The sequence below is a fragment of the Anarhichas minor genome, unplaced genomic scaffold, assembly GCF_050575085.1.
Source record: "Anarhichas minor isolate MPS153535 unplaced genomic scaffold, ASM5057508v1 ptg000032l, whole genome shotgun sequence".
In the NCBI taxonomy this organism is placed as follows: Eukaryota; Metazoa; Chordata; class Actinopteri; order Perciformes; family Anarhichadidae; genus Anarhichas; species Anarhichas minor.
The window spans coordinates 327,180-351,064 of NW_027466478.1; the positions used below are offsets into that span (position 1 = coordinate 327,180).

Below are 23,885 nucleotides of genomic sequence, written 5' to 3' on the forward strand. Positions count from 1 at the left end.
CCAGAAACCGGCTGCATGCATGTGTTTTGCTCAGCTCCTGGATGTGGGGGGTGTGATTTCTAACGGTGCTCCCATCAGAGAACCAGAGATGGGCCTGTGTTTGATTCGTCCCCGTGTCTTCCCGTCATCCTCCTCTTGCCTGCCTCCATCCACATGGAGGGGATCAGGCCTGACGACAACGGTCTGTGTTGAGTTACACGCTCCAGCTTTTGTTTGTGGAAAAAGCAGGAGGAGCGCAACAGCACGGTCAAAGTGATGTTAAATGTCCCGTTTAGGAACAGCAGCAGCGCATTGGTCAGAAATAGCCCTCTGAAGAGAACGAGGCAACGTGCAGATGAAAACGCTGTCAGAGGAAAAGCTTCAAAGCTTTGTGCACGGTCGAATGGCTCATTAACCACTTCAGAGCTTTCAACCACATTTTGTCTGCGAAATATGACTGCTACGGGAACTACACTGACACACTCGCTACGTCCCTTTGAGACCTCAATATATCATTTAGAAATGCATTTTGAAAGAGCCCAAATAATGTGACTATTTTGCTTTGCTGTGTAGGTCGTTTGCTTGGTTCATAACTTTACAGCACAGCAGCACAGCAGAAAGGAGGGCCCTCAGGCATAAAACTACCATCTTGTAGGTGAAATAAAGAGCAGAAATGAATTGACCTAACGTAATGGACTTCATCATCATCTGCTAGTCATCAATTGGGAAATAAAATAAAAATAAAAAATAAAAACTTGACTCTGAACTTTTGAAAACATTCCAGATTATTTCAGATAACAATAAATAAATAAACTCACCAGGTAAAATTGCTCCAGCCTCCCTGACATGAACACTGCCCTCTTCCCCCTCGCCCTCTTTGTGTCCTCCGAGCTCCCCGTAGTAGAGGGCAATAATCAGCTCTAAAATGCGGATAAACATGGGCAGCTGCTGATCAGTAATGGACAACTTCAGGCTCTCCACCATGGTCTGGATCTGAGGAAACATGGAGAAGATGAAATTGTAAGTGATGTTACTGTTTAAATTATACGTTTAGATGATTATAAACACATGCTTAATGTGAACAAGAATGCTTAATAAAAAAAGGGTAGAGCTGCCCCAGGCCCTGTAAGAGCTGGTGTGGATCCCCCTCTGGCTCACTGAGAGTTGCATGTGGAGGATGTAATTTCTGCTCCTGGTAAACAAAGTGATAACCGACAGCTACAAACCACAAAGTATGGCCTGAATGCAAGTAAATGTACTGTATAGAGTAACAAGAGGGAAGTACATACAGCCCATAATATTAAAACAATGTCAGGATGAAAGAGGTCAGGTCCAAATGGAAACATGATAGATGAAATGTGTGTTTTTACTGGAAAACTTTAGGGGTTTGTATTATACATTTTGTACTATACAGTCTTTATACATTTTAATAACAGTGGAATACAGTCAAAAGTGGACTTACCAATGATATTGCTTAACATGCTGTAAAACAACTACTCTAGATGTGTGCTTCTGTTGACAGGACACCATGAAAACCACAAAGCTGGTTACTGTACTGACTACATGTACAGAATGAGTCAAAATTGCTTTAAAATTTGGTGAACAGATATATGGGAGCGAATTAAATGTACCATGATGTAGCATTATAGTGGAAAGATGAACAAACATGAAGAAAAGACAGCCGCAGTAAATGTTCAGGCGAGACTGTGCAAAAGATCATAAATGTCCGGATTTTAACCTCCGGTTTAAGAGGTAAAAATGCATCCGCCTAAGATTACTTTTTCCATCAGAAATAGTTTACATAGATTGAAATTAAGCTAATTACAGATATTCTAAACATCAGCGGTGCTTCATGACATGAGATCGTTATCTAGACTGGGTGTTCTCAATTACATCAACATGGTTGACTAGTTCTTGAACATTGATTAACTTGGCCAAGGTAGGAAAAGCATTTTCTTCCCAAGGGCTGCTTTGTTGCAAACCAAACAGACTGAAACAAAGTGCCATTTTTCAGATAAGCAGACCAAAATTTAAAAAAGTCACTCTAGTCAAACCCAAATACTGATGGTACTACAGTGACACATCAGTATTTGCAGGAAGTAAACTCTTGCAAAAACAAACAGCTGTCTTCCATACGTATCCATAACAATGGACTGAACTTAGTCACTATCCTGCTATTGACTTGAGAGCAGCTAACCTAACAGAAGTAGGCCAATTGTTCCTCTTAACAACTGTGAGCTTAACTTTTCCATCACTAGAATGTGTGACATGTTTGGACGATACCAAAAAGACATCAGATCGACCCACACAAAACCATTTTGTTCTGGATCTTGGGCTCTGGGAAGATAATGACTTATGTTACTGCCGCTCACTTTGATGACGGATGGGATCTTGGAATTGATGTTGTCGTAGGTGAAATGCAGACGCGTTCTGAAGGAGCACTTGTACAGCAGCGGGTCCTGGTAAAACTCGATCTTGCCGCTGGCATTCCGCTTGTCTAAGCACACGGTACAGTCTGCAAAGTTGATCACTTTCCTTAGGACCAGCTCTGGAGCTTCAAAGAGGAAAAAAAACAAAGACAAAATTACCGCATATAATTCTGCATTGAAAACAGGTTGACACTAATCAAATATGTCAACGTACATGCATTAGACATGTACGTGCACAGAGGTATCATCAAACACAAACTAATACAAACAGAGAGCATGCTGTGACAGTAAATCCTCAGTGTCTGTGATCTAGGGAAGCAGTGGAGATGACACTCAGCAGACCTCACAGAGCTGTTGTGTTATGCAACTGTTGTACAACCAAGCGGTTTGTGCTTTTGTGTGCATGTGTCATCAGCTACTCAATTGTCACTGACTCACTCACGCCTGGCAGCCTGATAACAGCACTCATCATTCCCAGAAATATTTCATTCTCTGCACAGTGCCAGTAACTACTGTTGTAACCACTACTTGCCTTACATGTTGGAATGGGGCCCCCCTTAACAAGAAATTCCACAGTGATAACAGTGACAGAAAATGACCACTCCGTGATTTCTCTGTTGATGTAGGCTTTTGCGACTCCCTGTGAAGAAGCAGCTCTTTCTGGTAGTTCAAGTTTGAAATAATTGTAATTCTCCGACAGTAACCTGAGAAACCACGGAGTCTGAGCTACGCCACGGCTTCCAAACGCAATACACCCTTTACAGAGAAGGGAAATAGGCCTACAGTACAGTCGCAGTGAAGAAACACAGCCTTTGAAGATTTGAAAAGTTGATCGTCATTGTGGAACATTAACATCAAGTTTCAGGAAAAGCCTAAGATGCCAGGCTTGTGTGACATAAAGCGCCCTGTTAGCTCTCCATAGTTAAAGAACAACTGGATTTCAAAGGAAAGCTTAGGCACTTCATACAGAACACAACAATGTGACAAATCAAAGAGTTCAGTGGAGTCTGTGGCTCTCCATGTTAAATGTCTGCAGCCAACACTACTCTCAGGAGGGAATGGCTGGATCCACAAGTCATTGTCCAGTTATGAGAAATAATATGCAACTGATAGGGATTGTTATTGGCATAGGGAGAAGAAGTAATTAGTATCTCTACCTCGAAGAATTAAAAACATAACACATTAACCATGGAGCCATCAAATGCAAGGCCCCGCAAGGATTATACTTCTTACTGTTCTATTTCCATATGGCATGCTGAGGTTTAACATCCCCCACCTGGCTCATCTATTATGGTTTTAAATGTGAGCTCTATTCTGTTTCAGAGCCCACTCTGCACTGGACCTGCACATGTTCCAATCAGACCGGGGAGACCGACTACTCTGGCAGTAGACTCTGGGCATTTACGTACAGACCCATGAATGTTTAAACTTGTCTGATCCGTCAGTTTGACCTTAGTCTGAACTAACAACATGAAACACTTACTGTAGTATATAGGTTCTTGTCTCAGTGGATTTACTAGTTAATCCCACTATCGGGGAATGTAAGCAGCCGTTGCTCACCAGTGATGTCCGTGAAGGCCCTCTCCCACATATCATCCACGCTGTAGCACTCCGCAGAGGTGATGTTGACCGACAGCACGATGTCGTCCTCCACGTACTTGAGGATCAGGTTGTTCACCACGATGTTCACGTTGTTCACCACGCGCCGGATCAGACTCTGCACATAACCTGAAGAACACATAAGCAAACACATGAGGAACATCTTAAACTGCACAAAAAGATGCACAAAAAGCATACCAAATTACAAATAGCTCAGACACATAGTAGCTATATTAGCATAAGTCTACTAAAATAGCGAGACAACTTAAAAAAGTAAAGTCCAGACCCACATTCCCTAAAGGTCTGGGCTCAATACCACTGACCCCTACCATCCTCATTGGCTCGTAAATAAGATGAGGGCCTGACGTGTTATTTTTCTATTCCTCAGACATGTAAAGTGAAAAGAAGCTAAATATCCATAAGAAAACATTTTTACTCCTCGCCGTGCCTGAGCAGCGCTACAATCCTGGGTGGATTTATGAATCTCTGAAGAGCTCTCCACTCAGATGCAAAAGTCCTGTTTAACCCAAAACTATGCACACAGTGCCTTAAACGTATCCCTCCCAAGCCCCTTAAAACCACCGAGGAGCCGGCGCGTTCAATTCAACGTACACGAGATTCATTGGATTAGCATACACATGCCTTCACACGTACAAAACACAGAACTTTAGACATATTTATACAAGACAAGAGTTATTGAGGGCACAGTGGAACTATGGTCTTGGGTCTTGACGAGAAGAAAAAAAACAACAAAGTGTGTGAAAACACACTTTATAGTGTGATGGCTGCAGTTTATGTCATCACTTACATTCAAACTTTGAATGCATTACGGGATATGAATAGAATGAGACAGGCACTTTGAAAGTTTGTGGTGATGGAGAGCGAAGGCTTGAGAAATCTATTTTGTACAAATGGAAAGAAACAGGAATATAGAAATAGATTGTTTTTTGGTGGGGGGGGGAATGTGGGGGCCGGCGGCTTTGTGTGGTGGAGAGGCGGAGGGATGCAGCAGGCGGGAGAGAGAAAGATTGGGTTTCAGCAGGGCTGGGGGAGCCATCCTGCAGTGTTACCGGTACCTCCTAATGGCCACAGTGACGCCCAGAAACAGAAGCTTCGCAGGAAAAACATACATGCTAAGGTCATTACTCAACCAAGTAAGAAAGAACTCAAAATATTACAGACGGGGGAGTTTCAACCATAAAATAGGAAAATATACAGCAGTAAATCCTCCTAACCACTGGACCAATGGCATTATTCATTCCTCTCATGTACTGTTAAACACAGTCGCTACAAGTTAAAACATATAAACCTTTCATGTTTTCCCCTTATTTTCCAAACCAAATGTTTGTCTTCCTGTATCTACACGCCTGGCCCAGAAAAACAGAACCCATAATTGGGCAGAACTAAATGGTGCTGTTGATGAAAATATTTATATGAATTGGTGAACTGTTCTGCCACTTGTACACAGGCCGTCCACGCAGTAGCATAATCCAATTGACAAAAATTCTCATGAGTTTGCTGCCTTGACCAAACAGAGTAGCAGGAAGAGAGGATGACATAATATAAACTCGACTCATAAACGCAATGTGTGTTTGTGACATTTGTGCGTGGCCCTGCATGCATGCGTGTGCTTGTCGGAGCCCGGGTGTGTGCCTGGCTGCTTTTCTTGCGTGCATGAATGTGGCCGTGTGTGTGTGTGCCTTGCGGTTCTGGGGTCATTCGGTAAGCTGCCGTCGCACCTGCAGCCTGGGCAGTAAAACAGTCACTTTACCTCCTGCTATTTCCCTCTCTGGATCTAATTTACCCGTGTCAGAGTGTCTCGCTCTCTCTTTGCACTCTCTTACACTTGCTTTACCTCTTCTTGCCTCGCACCGGAGTCCGGGGCCCCCAATCCGTCTCTCTGCGAGCCATCGCGCCGCTCTGAACTTCTGTAAACAATTGACACAGCCAGCACCTGTGCTGCGGCCCACAGGGAAGGAGCCCACTTAAAACTGTTCAACCATAAAATGACTGGAAAAACCAGCTCCTTTATGTGATCTCAGAACAGGCAAAGTACTCTCTTCTGTGCAATACAGGAAAGAAACACTATACTGTCCGTGCTCACCATTTCTCCTGTATATGGAAAGTATTAGCAGCTATCAGCCAGTCCAGTTCTTAGCCATGGAGAGGAAGACTGACAAGTCCATCAGACAATAAATGTACTGTAAGCTGGTCCTGCTGTGTTACCCTGGAATGTAATTAGTACGTTAGCAATGTAGCAAAGAGAACACATATAGTAGCTACTGTGGGACATAACACCTTTAAAGTGTTGAGTATACTTCACACAATTATTTTGATCTTTAATCTATAAAATACAAAATGCCAGGAACTTAAACATGGTGGTACAAGGATCTCACTTCCACCATGGCAAGGAAACACAGCAAGCCTATTACAAGGCTACTACCAGCACTTGGTTACGTTAGCCATTCGATTAGCGCCAGGGCCTCTTGTAGTAAAACTGTAGAATCACAGAACTCAGTCATGCATGGTACAGCAGGTCTCCAGAACAGGAGAAAGCTCCAGCCTTTACCAGTATGGGATATTCCCTGTCCATAAGTAGCATTTCCCAGTAACACCACAACAGCTGCTGTATTGATGTATTTTGAGCAAAGGTCCCGGTACCAGGACAGCAGTAGCACTGGACCATGGATTTCTCTCAGGAGTGCGTTTGCATTTCAGCCCATGCAAATCTCAGTCTCCTCCAATCACACGCATACTTACACAACACAACCGTGCATGCATGCACAATTCCTGGACACACACAAAGCAACAGAAACACAGTAAATCTAGGTGTATGCACTCTCACAACAGTCCATGTATGCATATAACCTAAACATGGCGTAAAAAAGGGTGCAAACGTTGGAGTGAATGCAGCTACATGCACACTGAACGTAGCCCAAGTAATAATGTGCATTTTGTGCTTTTGGGGCAGGGTGGGAAACAACACTTCAACACATGCACACAGCAGTTATCAGCAGCCCACAAACCGATTGGTGACGTCACAACGACTACGTCCACTTATACACAGCCTATGGTTAGGACTAATATTTGGACTCCATATTTTGTGACCAAGCTCCATTTATTAATTCAATAAGGACAAATAGAAGAACTGGTCCCAAAATGCTCTAGTACTGCCAATAGAAAGGTTGATACAAAAACATTGGTGGATAGCTGTACACGAGTCAAATGTATATGTTTACACATTAACATTATGCTTGCAGATGCAGTGTGTCCAATTTCAATCAAATATCCAAAATAACACGTTATCCCATGTGACAAGAAATAATGTATCCAGAGAGACTGTCAGACTGCAGAGACACGTCACACTAAAGGTCCTAATGCACTTGCAAAAACCTGTCTCTTTAGGAGAGTTGGGCTTTGAAATCTTGAGCAGAACTTTGATCCACCCAACTCACAGGTAGCACGCTGAACCCGGACTTAAAGCGAGACCTGCCACTTTAGAATCTCTTTGAACTCATATCAAACGAAACACATTTCCAACAGTGTGAATAGGGCCAGAGCAGGATTCCCCTGGAACGGAGCAATGCGGTTCTCACAAACAGTGGCCGCTGGTCCCCCACAAGCAGCAGTAGACATAATCACTCACAGAATCGCCCAAGGTGGAAGCACTTGGTCTTTGGTCTTTGTGTGGCTACCAATCCCATGGCATATGAATTAACATCACTATTTTCCACCACAGGGAGAACAGGGAGGATAAATTCATTCAGCATGTGAGAGCTTAGGGCCAAATGACTGGATAATTGCTGGTGGCTGCTTTTTAGTGTCGGACGCGTTTTGTTTTGGTTGTTTTGAAGAGGAGGGGAGCAGACGCAGCGCTCGAGGTTTGTCGACGTTGATGCTGCCGATGAGGTAGGAGACCGTCCGTTTGTCTGCGATGGGCTCGCTGCTCACGCAGGCCTTCCTCAACACGCACACATCTACACACGGTGCCACACACACGCACGCACGCACGCACGCACGCACGCACGCACGCGCCTGTGTCCAAGCATTGAAGTGTAACTAGCTTCAAATTTGGAGAAGCACGGATGAGGCTAAAACTAAAAAAAGACCAGAAGAGACCAGAACACAGATTTCATAATCACCTGTTTCTGCCTCCAATCCTACTAATATTGATTGTTTTTGTTTATGGTAATTCCAACCCAAACTTTTTACTATTACATTTGTAACACATTTTTTACATACTACATGCCGCTGCACATTGCAAACTTAGCCTACAGTAGGACTACATTAAAAAGTAAAGCAATCAAAATATCATACACCGCTCAAATACTCAATTAAAAATAAATACACGTAAAAAAAAAGGAGAATATTTTAGCATTGTCTTATATATTATACGATATCTATATTATAATAGTAATAACTGCATTATGAGTAAAGAGGAGTGTCCGTGTGGATCTCTTGACAGCCTCTGCCAAGTCCCAGCTGATGTGTTTATGTGTAGGACTTAGACCATGAGATGTTTTATCGGTGGTACCAAAAGAGACGCTGTGGCACACAGCGGGGCTAGCGGCATGCATTTCAGTATATTTAAGGATTTACTGTATGGGAACTTTACAAGGCCATGAAGATTAGAGCTATCATATTCAGTAGAAATGGAAATGCTACAAGGCAGCAACATGTGTATCCAAACCACTGGACTATAACAAGGCTACATACGGTACTCACGAGACTAATGAATGAATGTCTACAAAATTGCCTGTGTCTGTGTGCTGTGTCTGCACTTTCATAAAAACATCCTTTAAATACATTAAAGACTCATGACAGGTTTGTTTTGTATCTCAGTCTTAGGAAAACTTCCTCCGTCTGAGTCATAGCAGGTTAGTTTTACCCCATCTACCTTTTAACCTCCACCTTTTTAATTAGGACGGCTGGGATTACAGCGTTCATCTGCTTCCTCGCTGTTATTGAGGTGCTGCAACCTTTGACCTCAGAGTTGTCTCTACAGCCTGTAATGGGTTGAAACAAGGTCCACCGCTGGAGCAGTGCAGGGTGTGCGCTCAATTTAACACAGATACACTACCACACACACACACACACACACACACACACACACACACACACACACACACACACACACACACACACACACACACACACACACACACACACACACACACACACACACACACACACACACACACACACACACACACACACACACAGAGCTTGGGGGATCTGTTGAAGGCAGGCCCAAAGGGAGCTGCTGGGGTGTGAGGCACCCTGCTTTAACAGCTGGGGAGAGATATTATCTCATAACATCGGGCCTGGAAATGGATCCTCCCCAGATACAAGCAGCCAGGAGTGTAGGTTCATACATTCATGCATACTAGGGCTCTGGGAGTGAGCCTCATGGTTGGGAGTTAGACTGTGACCTAGCTCTTAAAAGCTCAAGACCCCCATCTCTCTCCTTTCTTCAGCATTTTTCCCCCCTCTCTTAAAGCCATATCTTTTCTTTACATTTTAGTCTCCCCTTTGCCACCTTCTTTCTCACCTTTGCTGTCAGACAGACAGATAGATCCTTGTACACTTTTGCAGAGATTTAATTAAGATTAAAATTGTCTGAGACAGCATAAAAATTTAAAAATTAAAAACTTCTTAATCTAATATGACGACATCTTTCTTTCTAAAACACTTTTGGGCCATTATCCAGCCCCAATCAAACAATGCTGTTCTTTGTGAGGTGCAGTAAAGTGGTGGAGTAAGGCAGGCAAGGAATCCATGGCCCTGTAGGAGGCATGTGGTCAAGTGGCCTTGTTGATAAGAGCCATCACTGTGTGATTAATCACAGACACATCCCCCGCTCTCTCTGGCTGATTTACACTGGTTAAAGACACAGCTCATCCAAAAAACAAGTAATACCTGCATCTGAATCTGAGACAGACCTCTGCAGGCATTGGGCTAAAACAAGTCAGTGGATTTTAATCCAAGTGTTTGGTCTCTTTAGCATTCTTAGAGGCCAAAAGAAAAAAGAAAAAAAAAGGTTTCTCTGTAGTGTAATAGGTCCTAATCGCAGTCCTCACTCTGTGGCCCCATCCTCCCCCACAGAGGCCACGCCTGCCCTGGTGGTCAGGGAGGCGGAGTAGCCTCGCTGGCCATCACTCACCTGGGGGCAGGTCCGGGTCGCTCGGGGCAGCCTGCTGGAGGCGGCGGGGCTTGGCCACGGCCTTGGAGCTGTCTGAGACACTGCGACTGGTGGAGCTAGAGCCGCTCTCATGGTCATCCTGAGGACAAAACACACAAGAACGCCGGGCCCGTGAGGATAGGAAGTGCAGTCAACACAGGTAAGGATAGTTATTTTCAGCTTTGACCACATTATACGAATACATTCTCCTATAGTGGACAGTACGGGAGTAGTATGTGAGTGCCAGCAAGCTAACCCTTGCATGAACATAAGGCTTTGACCTTGTTATCGTGTCTGTGTTAATCAGGTTACAATCAGAGCAACCACACAGAATCCACTATCTGTCAAATCATTGCTGACATGTAGCTTAGTCTAGTGTCATTTTCTGCATGTGCACCACAGACGTCACTCATACAAACTGGGGTGACATTTTGTTGGGCAATGGCACAAGAGTTTTTTGCAGGTTCAAACTCAAGATACAAAGAACAATTTATGTGTTGATGGCTATTTCAATTCGCTCCAGCCAAAACACTAGTTGAATCCCGAATTTTCTTTCCATTACCTCGTGGAGCTTAAATAAGATATGACACACATCTCCCTCCACACATGAGCAATATCGACTACCAAACAAAAGTCATGTACCCAGTCTTATCTAACTGCCTTTATCTTGTTAATGAGGGTAATCCAATGACTGGTGTGCAAACTGTGCATATAAGATGAGAATGCTTTCTCCTGTGTGCTCAGGGAAAAGAAGAGTGATCAGTGATTACACACCACCGTTTTTGAGCCTTCCTCCCATCCCCATTTAACAACCATCACCGTGGGCTCTACAAATAAACTCTGGTGTGTGGATGAGGGTGAAGGTCTCTCCTCCACAACAGCACATGTCATCTGCACTCACCGACCAGAGGCCTTTTAAGCCCAGGAATGCAAGTACGAGGTGTGTGTGTGTGTGTGGGGGGGAAATGACGAAGAAATGGACATCCCCTTCAGTGATGAGCCTGAAGATAAACAAAATCAGCCAAGATTCGGGGATGTGGAGGTTATTTATTGGTGTAGCTTGTAGAGTGCTCCAGACCCTGTGACTAAGACATGAGGGGCAACTAAAACAACAGGGACACGAGGACAAAAGAGGACTGGCAGCGCAGGACTTTTACTAGATCTACTGCAGGGGTAGACACAATCAAGCCGAGCAAATCCACAAAATGCACACAAAACAATATAGCAATATGCTTAATCACTCTCCTAAAGCTGCAAGCAGAAAAACAAGGCTCTCGTATCTGATGTCATCAAGTAACAAACCCTGGAGAAGCTCCATCAACAATAAAGAGACTGATGTTGTGGACTTGTAAAATTTCTACTAGCAGATTGTCACCTTCTCCAGAGGGTCTTGGTCATGGTGTTTCCAAGTTTTAGCCGAGGCAGGCTGTCATGTTTCCAAGTTCTAGGAGGAACTCACATGTTCACAGCTTTTCAATCAGATCATTATCCGACATTAAATGTGTCAAATCAGTTTTTGCGTGCAGACGACAAATGTTTGTCAAACTTAGAATCCAGCCAGCACTACAGAAAAAAACCCCATAAATGATGAATTTGGAGAACAGGGGAGAGCGACCTATTACATCAAAATCAGGGCACAAAAGAACTACTATGACTATAAGCTAGAGTTCTACTCCTCTACAACTGCTATGTATAACTGAACAAATACCTCATATTCAATGTCAACGTAGACATAAGCCTGCAACAGAGGAAGGTAGGAAGAAAAGAAAGAAAAGAAACTAAACACATTAGAACTCAAAAAAGATTGGAGAAATCAGAGAAAAGGTGGAGAGTTGAGTGAGTTAGCCCCAGTATGGCATTGATTAGGAGTTACTGCATCACTGTAACCTCTTCACAGTCAGCCCGGGCACTGAGTTAGTCAGACAATCCGGACAAAGACAGGGGCAATCACATGTGTTTGGCATTTAAACGATGGGATCAGACTGTCTCAGGAGTCACCTCTTATCCTGGCGAATGTAAACACGGAAGGTGTCAAAACCAAATATATTTAACTACTCGGTGCACACGCACTTCATCCACGCAGACGAAAACCCACACAGACACCTTCCGTGCGAGTCGCATGCTGTACATACTGTATATACACTCACCCCAACACAATTAACACACATTCCCTGGTTCTGACACTGGTTAATGAGCCCTTTCTCTCCGTGTGGTTGAGTAATGAAGATTAGGTTTTAAACATACTTTGCATAATTTGAGTTGTGGACACACTTGAGAGAGAGAGAGAGAGAGAGCGAAGAGAGTATCGCCCAGCGCGGTAACGTAAACACGCAATTGCCAAAAGAGACGAGAGAGGCTCTGGCAGAAATATTTACACTTGCCTTCAGTAAGGGCCTTTGCGGTAGAGCCGCACTATGCAGGCAGTTTTCTCCCCATCAGTGAGCGGTGGGAATTGGTAAACACATGGAGAAGAATAATAAATACTTCATCAAGGTTCCAGAGAATAGAGATTGAAGGAAAAATAAGATGTACATTTTGTTGCTCATTATTCACACTTCATTTGGTAACTTGTCCGCACATTTGCAATATTTAGAGATATAACAATTTAATAAAAACATCTTTTAGACCAGGTAAGTTTATAATGAGGCATGCTCACATGTTGAGGTGTCTAGTTTACATCACAATTTAGTCACACATCACAATTAGAAACAGTCTCCCTCCCCTGCAGAATCTCGTGTCTTTACCTTAAGGAATGCCGGGCCCTGCAGGCCAAGGGTACATCGGGTTCAACGGCTCAAACTGCCACTAAGGAACAAGACTGCCAAATTTGGAAGTAGCGCAATTAAGCGCTCAATGTCACCGTGGGCAGTGAGCAATTCTCCAGAGGGGAAAAATGCCTTTTCAGAGGGAAGCCCTGGGACAAATGAAGCCCGCCTCAGCTGCTGCCGGGTAAACCGATCCCTCCAATGCCACGGCAGGGCACAGGACGAGGAGGGAGGGGTGGAGGGATAGAGAAGGAGGTAGAGACAGAAGGACCAGGAAAGGAAGGAGGAGGGGGGGGGGGGTTGCTCCCCCTGCAGGCACGTCAACTCAGCTGTTGACCAAAGATGACGGTAGCAAAAAAAAAAAAAAATAAATAAAAAAAGGACAAGAGGCAAAGAGATAAGTGGGAAAAAAAAAACAGAGCGAGAGAAAGTGGAGACAATGAGACCAGCAGAACAAAAGCAGAGGGGAAAAAAAGGGGTCCTGGCAGTGTGAGTGACAGGCAAGGGGGACCCCCTACCCAGAGGGTAAGTGGGCACCCATGGAGGGTTAGGGCACAGGAAGGCCAGGCCTGACCTCTGTCCCCCTTGCAGACGTCTGGCCCAGTCAGGGACCGGGAGGCGGTGCGTTGAGCCCGTCTGGAGGGTCGACCCTCATCGGAGCTGCTCAACACTACAGCCCAAGCTATTAAAAACAGCACCTCTGCAGATACTGTCACAGTCGTCCTAGTACAAACAAACGAGCTCCAACTCTCAGACACCAGAAACCAGTCCAGTCTCAACTGCCACAGGCCACGTCGTGTCTGTGTAGATTGGGATTTTGAGTAAGTAAAACTATGAAGAAAAAAGTAATACAAATATGTTTGACGAAGTGGACCATTTCAGGTCACAGCAGGCAGAAGTTTGAACAGTGTGATGACACCTAATAGGACGTAATAAGTAATAGTTTTCCAGGCTTCTGTTTAAACCGTTTCAAATATAATTTTAACATACAATTTAAAATCATTTTAGCCTACTGGAAATATTGTATACATTACTCAGTGTAAAGTGTGGGGGGAAAACAGAATAATGGTTTGACTGCTATTTGAGGCTTTCACTTTGACATCTGTTGGCCCAAAACAGAACAAAATTGCTTCAGTTTGTTTTTATTCCCAACGTACATTTCTTGAAAAATAAAATATGACATTTTCTTATTTTTTCCTCCACAAATTACAAAGCAATTTTTCAATTTCAGTTGAACACACAGGGAAAAGAAAGTGTTGGCAGAGATTAGCAGTCGACTACCCCGCGCGCCTGCGACCGCCTGATCTTTGAAAGCCAAACGTTTTTAAAACTGGTCAATTTCACACAGTTTTAGCAGATTAATGGCTGCACGCCGAAGACCATTGCTGGATAAACACACTCTTTGTTATTGTTGTTTTTTCCTCTGCAGGTTGCTGAGCGAACTCATGCTGACATCAAAGCAGCGGGCCTGGAGATTGGAGGCCAGGCAGTGGAGGGCGAACGCCTATGGAGTGAGAAAATAAATGAAGGAAACCCAATAGCTCCTTATCTCAGACAGACCCCCCTCCTCCAAATCACTCATATACACACACAAACACAGACACACTCACTGGGTCTGACAAGTAGAGGCCCTGTCCCCCATGTCAGGGCCCACGGAGCACCATCCCTAAGGAGGATCCAGCAATCAGACCTCCCTCCTAACAAAAACACTCACAGACAACACATTTTGCCATATAAAAGAAAACCTCTCTAATATTGCCAGGGAATGGCACAAACCCCACATTATCAGCCCTTTTCATCTTCTAAATCTACAAACTATGTGGATGTGATGGTCTTTGTCCCTCTGCTTATTCTAGACCTCCTCCTCTCATCCATAACCAGCTAGTCTGAAGCTTGTTTAAACACCGATGACCCTGGTTCTCATACCAATGGCTTCCAGCTGGCACCGAGGGGAAACGGAGATGTGAAAAGTGGCCCGCCGTTTTCTCACATACAGTCACGGTTTGGGACGGTTCCAGCGATGTCAAAAACGGTACGCGGCCATTGATGACGACCCCCGCTGGAATGTAAGCTGGAGAGAACGAAGCTCATCGCGGGTCGACTCAAATTACCTTTCCTTTAACGTCCCTTGGCTTTCGAACACATCCATCAGCTCGACTAAAAATTAGCTGCTAATGGGTTTTTAATGAAACTGTAACAAATGCAGAAAGCCATTACACCATGATTAAAGATTCTCCTCAAACGGAGGTAGACCAGAGAGGGCCGCTGCCAGCCAGAGCTGCAGGACAGCATTTCTCTCTCACACTCTCACTACACGAGAAAAAGTTCTTAATACTACCATTGTTGCTCTGCAATTCGCATACAAATACTAACACATACAACTACACTATGACTGTACACTAAAGACAAATACTTACATGCAACAGCACACAGTCCCACACACTAAACATAGAGACCCACACTTACAAAAACGCAGCAGGGCCGTGCAGCTGGAATCCATGGCATTGGAGGGATTAGAGCCCAGATGAATATCACATCGTGTGACATTCTGAATAATTATCTCAATGAAAACAGGTCATTACAAAAATGTGGTCCCTCGCTCTCTCTCCTTTTCCCCTCTCTTTGAGTAATTAAATCCACTACTGAGAAAGAGAATCCCCACATTCCCTGCCTTCTGTGTTCTGCAGTAATGAAATATTACAGTCCTGAAATGTACAAGATGTGCGCCAGTATTTCAACTGACTGAACTGGTGTATTCTTCAGCTTTGTTTCTCTGAGCAGATGAGAAGATCAGTGTGAATCAGTGTCACAGAGGAAGTGAAACTTTTCTGAAAAAGCTCAGCTTACAAAGAAAAAGCTACTTTCATGATTTTAGAATGTGAAGTGCTATGAACAATCCAGCAGTGATGCTTAAACGATCACTAAACAATTAATAGTTTACAACTTTTAGAAAATGGCAAAGATGGCACAGTTATGAAAGCAGCCAAAATAAATGTGCTACTCCCTGATGTTAAAATAAAGATCTTGTGATTCGCATTAAAAAAAAAGTATTTTTCAATTAATTTTTCTCTTGTGAAACAACACGCCACAACTATCCAGGACATACTGCATGTTAACCGTCAGCTAAACAAAATACCCTCCACTTCACATAAACGTATGCATCCCACTCTGGTTTACTTGAAACTCTCGTTATTTTCTTTATAGTCAAATTAATTATCATACTTATATAACTACCACAACCACAACAGAAAATAAACAGACTCGTGGGATTTCTTCAGAATCATTTCAAAAGGATGCGTACGAGCTTTGTAATACCAGAAGTGCAACGCAGCACATTTCATCCCTGCAAACTGTTACAATGAAAGCACGAGGTTACTTTACCAAGCAAAGATAGAACATGTTCATCAAAGAAGGGGCAGCAGGGACGTGGAAAAGAGTCCAACGCCAAAAGGAGAATGCACAATTACAAAACTATTTGGCTCTGAAGCAGGAGGAATCACGACAGCACTGGTGATGTCATGCTGGAGGTCTGTGCCAACAGCGCCTCCACTGTACCCAAGTCAAACCGGCTATGTTTAATATCTGAACAACAACGAAGACAAACGGGGATCACAGTTATGGACTAGACCCTCCGGCAGCCGCAACGAGGGACTTCTGACTCCTTAGTAGAGGCCGACCGATAGATTTGTAAAGAAGGATAAAATAACGACAGTTTGGAGCAGGAAAAAATTAAAAATAAATAAAAAGCGATTAATCGGCCAATAACTAGTCCAATCGTATTACAGTTTTACAAACTGAATAAACGTTGGACTGAACATCTAAGTCAAAGAAATAATACCTAAATAAATACACCAAATTTAAAGTAATTAATGAATACATCTGGAATTGAGCAACAACCTAACCATGAAAACAAAATCTAGGTGAGTCTTTGTACTTTTTAGAAAGAGAGAAGTGAAAGTTCGTTTATTAAAAATGGCGTATGCAAAAGTAGCCGACAGAAGTAAAATAAGTTATAAATCAGTTGTTCTTCGCACCATATTTTATCATTCGTAAAAGAACACCCTGAAGTACGCTTTGATGGATTCCAGAGTTAGAATATGTTCTTTTTATTCACTGTTCTGAGGCTTGTGACTGGCCAGTTACATTGTTAAATTCCACTCTGAAAAACCATTAATGTTGGTGCATATCTCCGGGGTAAGGAGGCTCCCAAAGTGTGCCATTTCATTTCATGAATGGATAGCTACGTGGCTGGATTATTTGGAAGAGAGAACACCCAATTGGTAAGGAAGTTAAACGGTTGAATGGTTTCCATTCCTCCCCGTCTGCCAGACTTGTAATGTGGACAAAGACCTGATAGTGCATCAAATGTTCAAGAGATAACTTTTTGTGAAAACGGGTGATATACGACATGACAACTGCTTGTCTACCTGCTGCAAAATCAGCTCTTCACTTGGACCAAAATGGTTTAGCCAACATTTCCTAACGCTATGGCCAGAAAGAATAATGCTGTGAAGGTTGTTGAGGTTTTTATGGAGTGGAGAGCTGCTTTCTAATGTAAAACTCTGTCATGCATTGGAAACTGTTTGGAAATAGGCAGAGACTTTAAAAAAAAATACTTGGCAGGTGTTTGGAGGAACCATCTGTCAATCACACTCTTGCCGAAGCCAGTCGGGAGACGAGCCGTCAGTGCCGCTTTTTGCTCTTCTCTCAATGAGGAAAGACTCTCCAGTTCTGATGTAACGGACACTATTCCAGCATCTAACCTCTTCAGGCACTGCCATCAGAATGAAGAGTATCCTCTCTGTGTCGTCTCACACACCTAAGCCACACCCATAGCTGCCAGTAGCTCCACACAGGACACTCATTGGTCCGTGCTCAGGCGCATTACTTGAAGCCTGATAAAATGGATTTTCGTGCGATATCTGATCTCGCAATTCTCACGTAACCTAGTGACACCGCAAGAATCCAGCTGCCGTGCAAGCTAAGTATTTAACAGTTGTTTAGATTATTAGAACGGGAGTTAATCACATGCACACAGATATTTTCAGCCAAAGCAGACCTCACTATGTGCATGGAGCCTCCATGTACGTCCATGCGTGACTTGTGGCGACTGCACAGCCGTCGGACACTGTCGAGGCTCACTTCCGCCTCGAGTGATAGTTTGTAAAAATCTTCTATCTGCCTACTAAGAGACAGAAGAAGATCTGCACACTGGACAAAGTAAAAGCACCTGAACAGTGAAGACTCACAAACCTAGCCTTGAGCTTAGTGCTCTTTGACAAGACCTGTCCTACATCAACCCAGTAACAGGTAACGATCAGTGCCACTACTGTCCTCGACTAAATGTGACCGTTTAAGTGAATTTGAGCTCTACTGTGGACCTACATTCTGTCGTATTGGTTTAAACATGTAATCTAAGTTATATCAGCAGAAACCAACCTTGTGTTTACGGGACAGTAGCTGTTGCTGCTCCAGTTAAAGTGTGCACGATTCATAATTAATCTAGTAAATCTCAAAGCCAGTGTATTCACGCATGAAACGCTTTCTTTGTTACTAAATGGCTGCTTTGCTTGTTATTTCTCAGTAAGCAGGTCAGCAGTAAGACATTTCAAAGGCTGAGGTCACAGTTCTTTCATCCCCGCTAACAATGTTTTGTTTTCCACAATTGCCGTTCAAACAAAAAGATTTGAAGTCCAAGTTAGTCTAATCCCAGGACTTGATTAAGGGCCAAGAGCGAGGCCTTCAGACAGACAGGCTGGTGACTAGTTCTGATGTAGGTTCCGTGATGGAATTTGGAACCCGGCTGAACGGTCTAGATCACTGATGTCTCCGTTTTCCTTTCATTGGAGCCCATTGAAATTCTGCCCAGTGACCTCTTGATGTTAACATGCCATGTTCCCTGATGACCTGCACTGCACTTCTAGTATTATTGCACCTGACACGCAGAACTTTTGTCTCACTGCTGAAAAGTAGCACAAAAAAAAGTGACGGAAACAACGGTTAGAGAACAAAAAGCCAAGACAGAAAAGAGGGAGAGTGTGTGTGGTGGGAGGGGGGGGACAACGACACACAGGGAGAGAATGGGAAAGAGGGAGAAATTGTTCCTGATTTAGATCTGAGAGGCTCTGGTCCTTCAGATGTCTCCATCAGCTAACCACAAGCCCAGGCTGAGCATGTGAGGCATGCTGCTTACGCTGGCACAGCTACCCCCTAATGCTAATAACTGCAATGTGTTAGCTACAATAAAAACACTCCAGGCAGACCCCTGACACACAATATCTCTCTCTCTCACACACACACACACACACACACACACACACACACACACACACACACACACACACACACACACACACACACACACACACACACACACACACACACACACACACACACACACACACACACACACACACACACACGAGAGAGAATTCCCAAACACTTTTATCTAACCTGTTAATTTTTAATCCAAACACTAACTAGTCCCCAGTTATATATAATGCAGTTAATCTATTCAAGTAAAACATTGTTCATTTCCCACATGAAATGAATTAATAATCTTCACAGACGGTAAAGAAAATGAGCATCCTAGAGAGATATTTCTATCTTATCTTGGCGAGTTGCTGAAAAGCTAGCAGTCAGGACCTGATGTTACCATAAACCGCCATTCATCTGTCGAAAAAGTGAACCAACCCCGTTGCGAGCTTCGCCCGTTTCTTCATACACAATATTAAGTACATTATACAAGACATAAGCACCCCTTGAACGATGTAAGCGCCATCCTCCAGCAACGGCACTAGCAGTGGCTGAGGCTACTCTGACAACTTAATTGCACATGTGAGGTGCAGCTGGAAGGCATGCACTGCGGAGGCCTAAGTGTTCTTGGAGAGTATCAATGTTCTGAAACCAGCAAGATAGAATAAATCAAACGGAGAGAAATGGGAGAGGACTTTCCGTCAGTGTTGAGAAATACCAAAGCCATATTGCAGGAGGTTTTGAGTACGCAAGCGGAATGCAGCAGGCCTTGTGTTTGCATAGCTTTTCATACACCGGGTTCCAGAGCAACTGAGGTGCTGTCATCATTCATCAGCTTACTTGAGAGATGGAAAACTGTCAACCTTACTTTGGAAAAAACAAATCATTTCAATTTCATCCTCGGAGCCGTAACCAAGTTCTTGACCGGGGATCTCAGGTCTCCTCTTGTCTTCATCAGCGTAATGAAAGAAGACATTTTTCAATTCTTAACTTAAATTTGAATGACAAACGAATAAAACAAGAGGCCTGCCCCGGGCCAATAGCCAGAATGCAGTCCACTTGTGTAAGGTTAAAAATATCATTTCAAACAGGTTCAAATTTAGTTTGAAAATGGGAAATGAACATTTAAATAGTTAATATCTGTAATACCTGCGTTCTACTCATGTCTGAGGTATAATGTCTGTAATGTTAGTAATCTTTAATGTCTGAACACATCGCTGTGAGACAGAGCAGCTTGCAGAGTTGTATTTGTTTGGGGCTAGTAGCAGAGGATTAACCCTTTGTTTCTGCTCAGGCTGGTTTAGCTTGTTTTGAGCTGCTCTAAAAGTTTCACATCTTTCCCCAATTAAAATGATGTTAGAAATCCCAGCATGCAAAGCTGAAAGAGCACATTGGAATCTTCTTCTCTTCAGGGAATGTGTTAAATATGTGCAAGTCGTAATAAGTGGAAGAAAACCCTGAGGTCAAGCTTTTGTACCACTGCAAACATTTAAGCCACGGCTTAAAATCTCAAGCCCTACTTTCAACTTTCCAGATATTAATATCAGTTTTATGAAATGTGAATATGATTATACCTCATACTCACACTTAACATATATGTGATGCTGTATCTCAAACAATCAGCATCCCAATATCTCTGCTCTCTTGTCAACTGGAAATTATTACTGTCAAAATGTTTTTAGGAAAGATTAGGAGCAACTCTGCATGCAGATTTCTATCATGTTGGTCATTTAAAAAAGGCAATATGGCCAATGTCAAGCCAGGGCCATGCACTCATTCAAGATCTGCATGTTTATTATCTTTTCAGCGAACCATATGCCTTCTCCACACAATCCCCTTCTCGTCCCTCCCCCAGCGTGGAGAGTGACACCTCGTGCAATTATTCATATTACATTCTTCTTCTCTTATCCACACATTACAGGCACCCTGGCCGGCCAACATAAAAGCAAACACCACCGAGTCCGCCACATTGTGAGTCAAGTGGAATCTACCTCATGTGCCAACACACAAGGAAGAGTGGGGGGGGCTACTCTGTATCAGATCAGTACTCCTCTGGCTTTAGGAATCATTAAGTGTTACATCTAAAATGTGTTGTGGACAGAAGACCTATGGATAGAGCTGAATTTAGTATTGGGAAAAAAGATTTACATTCTACCAAATAGCCTGCCGCTGATTGGTTCTGCATGCGAGATTATTCCGGTTAACATGCCCTGCCTTAAATGGCGTCATCATTTCTAAAATAAGAGTGAAATTATTCATAGGTCAGAAGGGGTGAGGGTCTGCTTAATGGAGCACACACTTACCCTGAGACATAAAACACAGACCACCCACAGTTTGTGTAACAAACACAAGGAGTCATACAGGCCTACCTTTCTCAACTGAGAAATTACACACAGAGGCACTCAGTTACCGTGTTACTCCTTTTTGTCACTTTCTGTCTCTCCCAAAAGTAAATATCCATCTCTATAAATGTGGTTACATGAAGATAAATATAATGATAAATGACCCAAATCTGGTTGCCTTAGTCTGTGCAGCACCCAAAAAACTAAATGAATGAAACTAACTGAAAGCCTGTTGTGTCACACTCGCACACGACAATCTTTAAAGCAACATAAAGTGGTAAACGTGCTCCCTAATTTAATGCAACATCTCCCCGTAGTGTCTGTTTAGATTTAAAAGCATGTGCTGTTCCTAATTGCGACACATTATCTCCCCAGAATGTCTGTCCAAAGAAAGCACTAATAAAGCAAACATTAGCCCTAATTGCGAGGTAATCGTTTCCCAGACTGCAATATCACTGGGAGCACCCGGCAAGTAATGCGCTCCATTGAGGGATTGCTGCAGTCCGGATGGCCTGAGAGCAGGGATTAAATAGTGGAGCAGCAGCATCCTGCCCAGTGTATTGATCACCACTTGACTCACTGGGCGCAGGAAGCCGTTGGGCTTAATTCCCAGCACCCCCCCTCCCTGACAGCTTTCCTGTGTCCGAGGAGCTGAAGTAACCTCATCCCACCAGGAAAACCAAAACTTCATCAAACCCCAAAGACAAAGCGGACTGAGGGTGACGCTGAGGGTTGTGCAGCGTTGGCTGAGAGCAGGGCCTTCTGGAAGAACACACTTGTGCAGATGCTTCAGATCAGTCCGGAAAGCTCAACAGAGACCAGTGCAATGGGTCCATTTATGGTAACAACTTAAATGAGGGGACAGACACGTAGAGCATAGTGAATTACATGATTGGTGTCCAGACTTACTGACCAGAAAAATGTCAGCGCCATAACAACATCGAAGCCTTCCTTCTATTGAAGAATCCTATCACCCAGTGGGTTCGTCTGAGGCTAACAACGTACAGGACATGTGACAAAGACCGAGGGCACCCTCATCTCTGAATATAGTCTCCTCCCCAATGTCCTCAGATCCAGTCTCACCTGGAATATCTCCAAATCTGGCCAATATGAGACAAAATGTTGATATTATGCACACCCCATCCGTATATAATACAAAACAAGAGACAATTGTTAGAGGGCAAATCTGTAGATGGGCCATAAAACAAACAGTGCATGTGGGATTTCAGGATAAGTTTACATAAAGGCCTGATAAACTATAAACCGACTGGAGGTTTCGTCTTCATGGCCATTGAAAAACGGCCATTTTATGATAAAATACAAGCAAATATAGAGAGACCGTCACACAGATCCTTTCAGAACCCCTCCCAAGCACATACAGTACGCTCTGATCCACTTCTGTCTCTCTGTAGTTGTCTTTGTCTCTCATCAAAAAACTTGCTTTGGCTTCCAACCTGCCCGAGGAATCCACAGTGTGCCAACATTACAGCATCTTTTTATTATTTACAGTAAGAGATGGGTCTTGTTACCGCTACGGGGGGTTGGATTCAAGGAAAGTGGATTCTCCAAAGCGCCGTGTCTGCACCCTCTGTCTCCTCAGTCCTGAAGACAAGGCCCCGCTGAGCTGATGATCAGACGGATTTATGGTGCAATCTCTGTAAGCCATTTGCTCCCTGCAAGCCGGAGAATCAAAGGCAAGATTTCCGGATGGCATTGGGACAGAGATTATCCCGTTTGTGCTATCTGATTGCAAACTTCCACGGGGCTGTCTTCTTTTACTTGTTTAACTTTTTCCTTTGTGTTTGCTGACTTGTGAAAGAAGAGCGGCACAGGCACAAACTGTCTGAGGAGACAGTGAAGTTACACTTGAATGTTTTACATTTCCACTTGTTTTTCATTGTCACTAAGGAACATGTTCACACTCTGTCAACGAGAACATATCTCAATTTAACCCAGTAAAAAGTAAAGCCTAACTACAACAGACCACTGGGAACAGACCATACATCCCAGGTGTCCTATTTAGTGGGTTGTGAATTCAACCACTAGGTGGCAAATCCACATGTTGAAGCAGTAGCATCCACAGTATAACTCATCGACCAGGTCACAATGACTTAAAACCTGTGTGAAATTGATTGTTTGATATTACAAAGTCATGTATTATATCTATAGATTTCTGTTCAACTTTGGAAACCAAAGTAGTAATCGACAACTTGGGGAAGGGCCGGGCGATATGGAGAAAATCATACATTACCAAATACCTCCATGTCAATACTGAGACGATATCGTATCGTTGACTATTGGTGCTTTCACTAAATATTTACACAATCACATTTTT

At 43.5% G+C, this 23,885-nt stretch overlaps 1 protein-coding gene across 15 annotated transcripts in view; it reads right to left on the bottom strand.

Annotated features, from left to right (window-relative positions):
- The window catches only part of vps13b (vacuolar protein sorting 13 homolog B), a 336,932-nt gene that overhangs the window by 304,975 nt on the left and 8,072 nt on the right, over positions 1-23,885 (bottom strand). For all 15 annotated transcript variants that reach the window (XR_012957588.1, XR_012957587.1, XR_012957586.1 and 12 more), the window contains exons 4-7: positions 10,171-10,288; positions 3,969-4,136; positions 2,352-2,533; positions 798-972 (exon numbers count right to left, since the gene is read on the bottom strand). Coding sequence is in view for 11 of the 15 variants with exons in the window: in XM_076105383.1 (XP_075961498.1) it covers positions 798-972; positions 2,352-2,533; positions 3,969-4,136; positions 10,171-10,288 (643 nt within the window). In the remaining 4 variants the exon portion in view is untranslated. The remainder of the gene's footprint in view (positions 1-797; positions 973-2,351; positions 2,534-3,968; positions 4,137-10,170; positions 10,289-23,885) is intronic.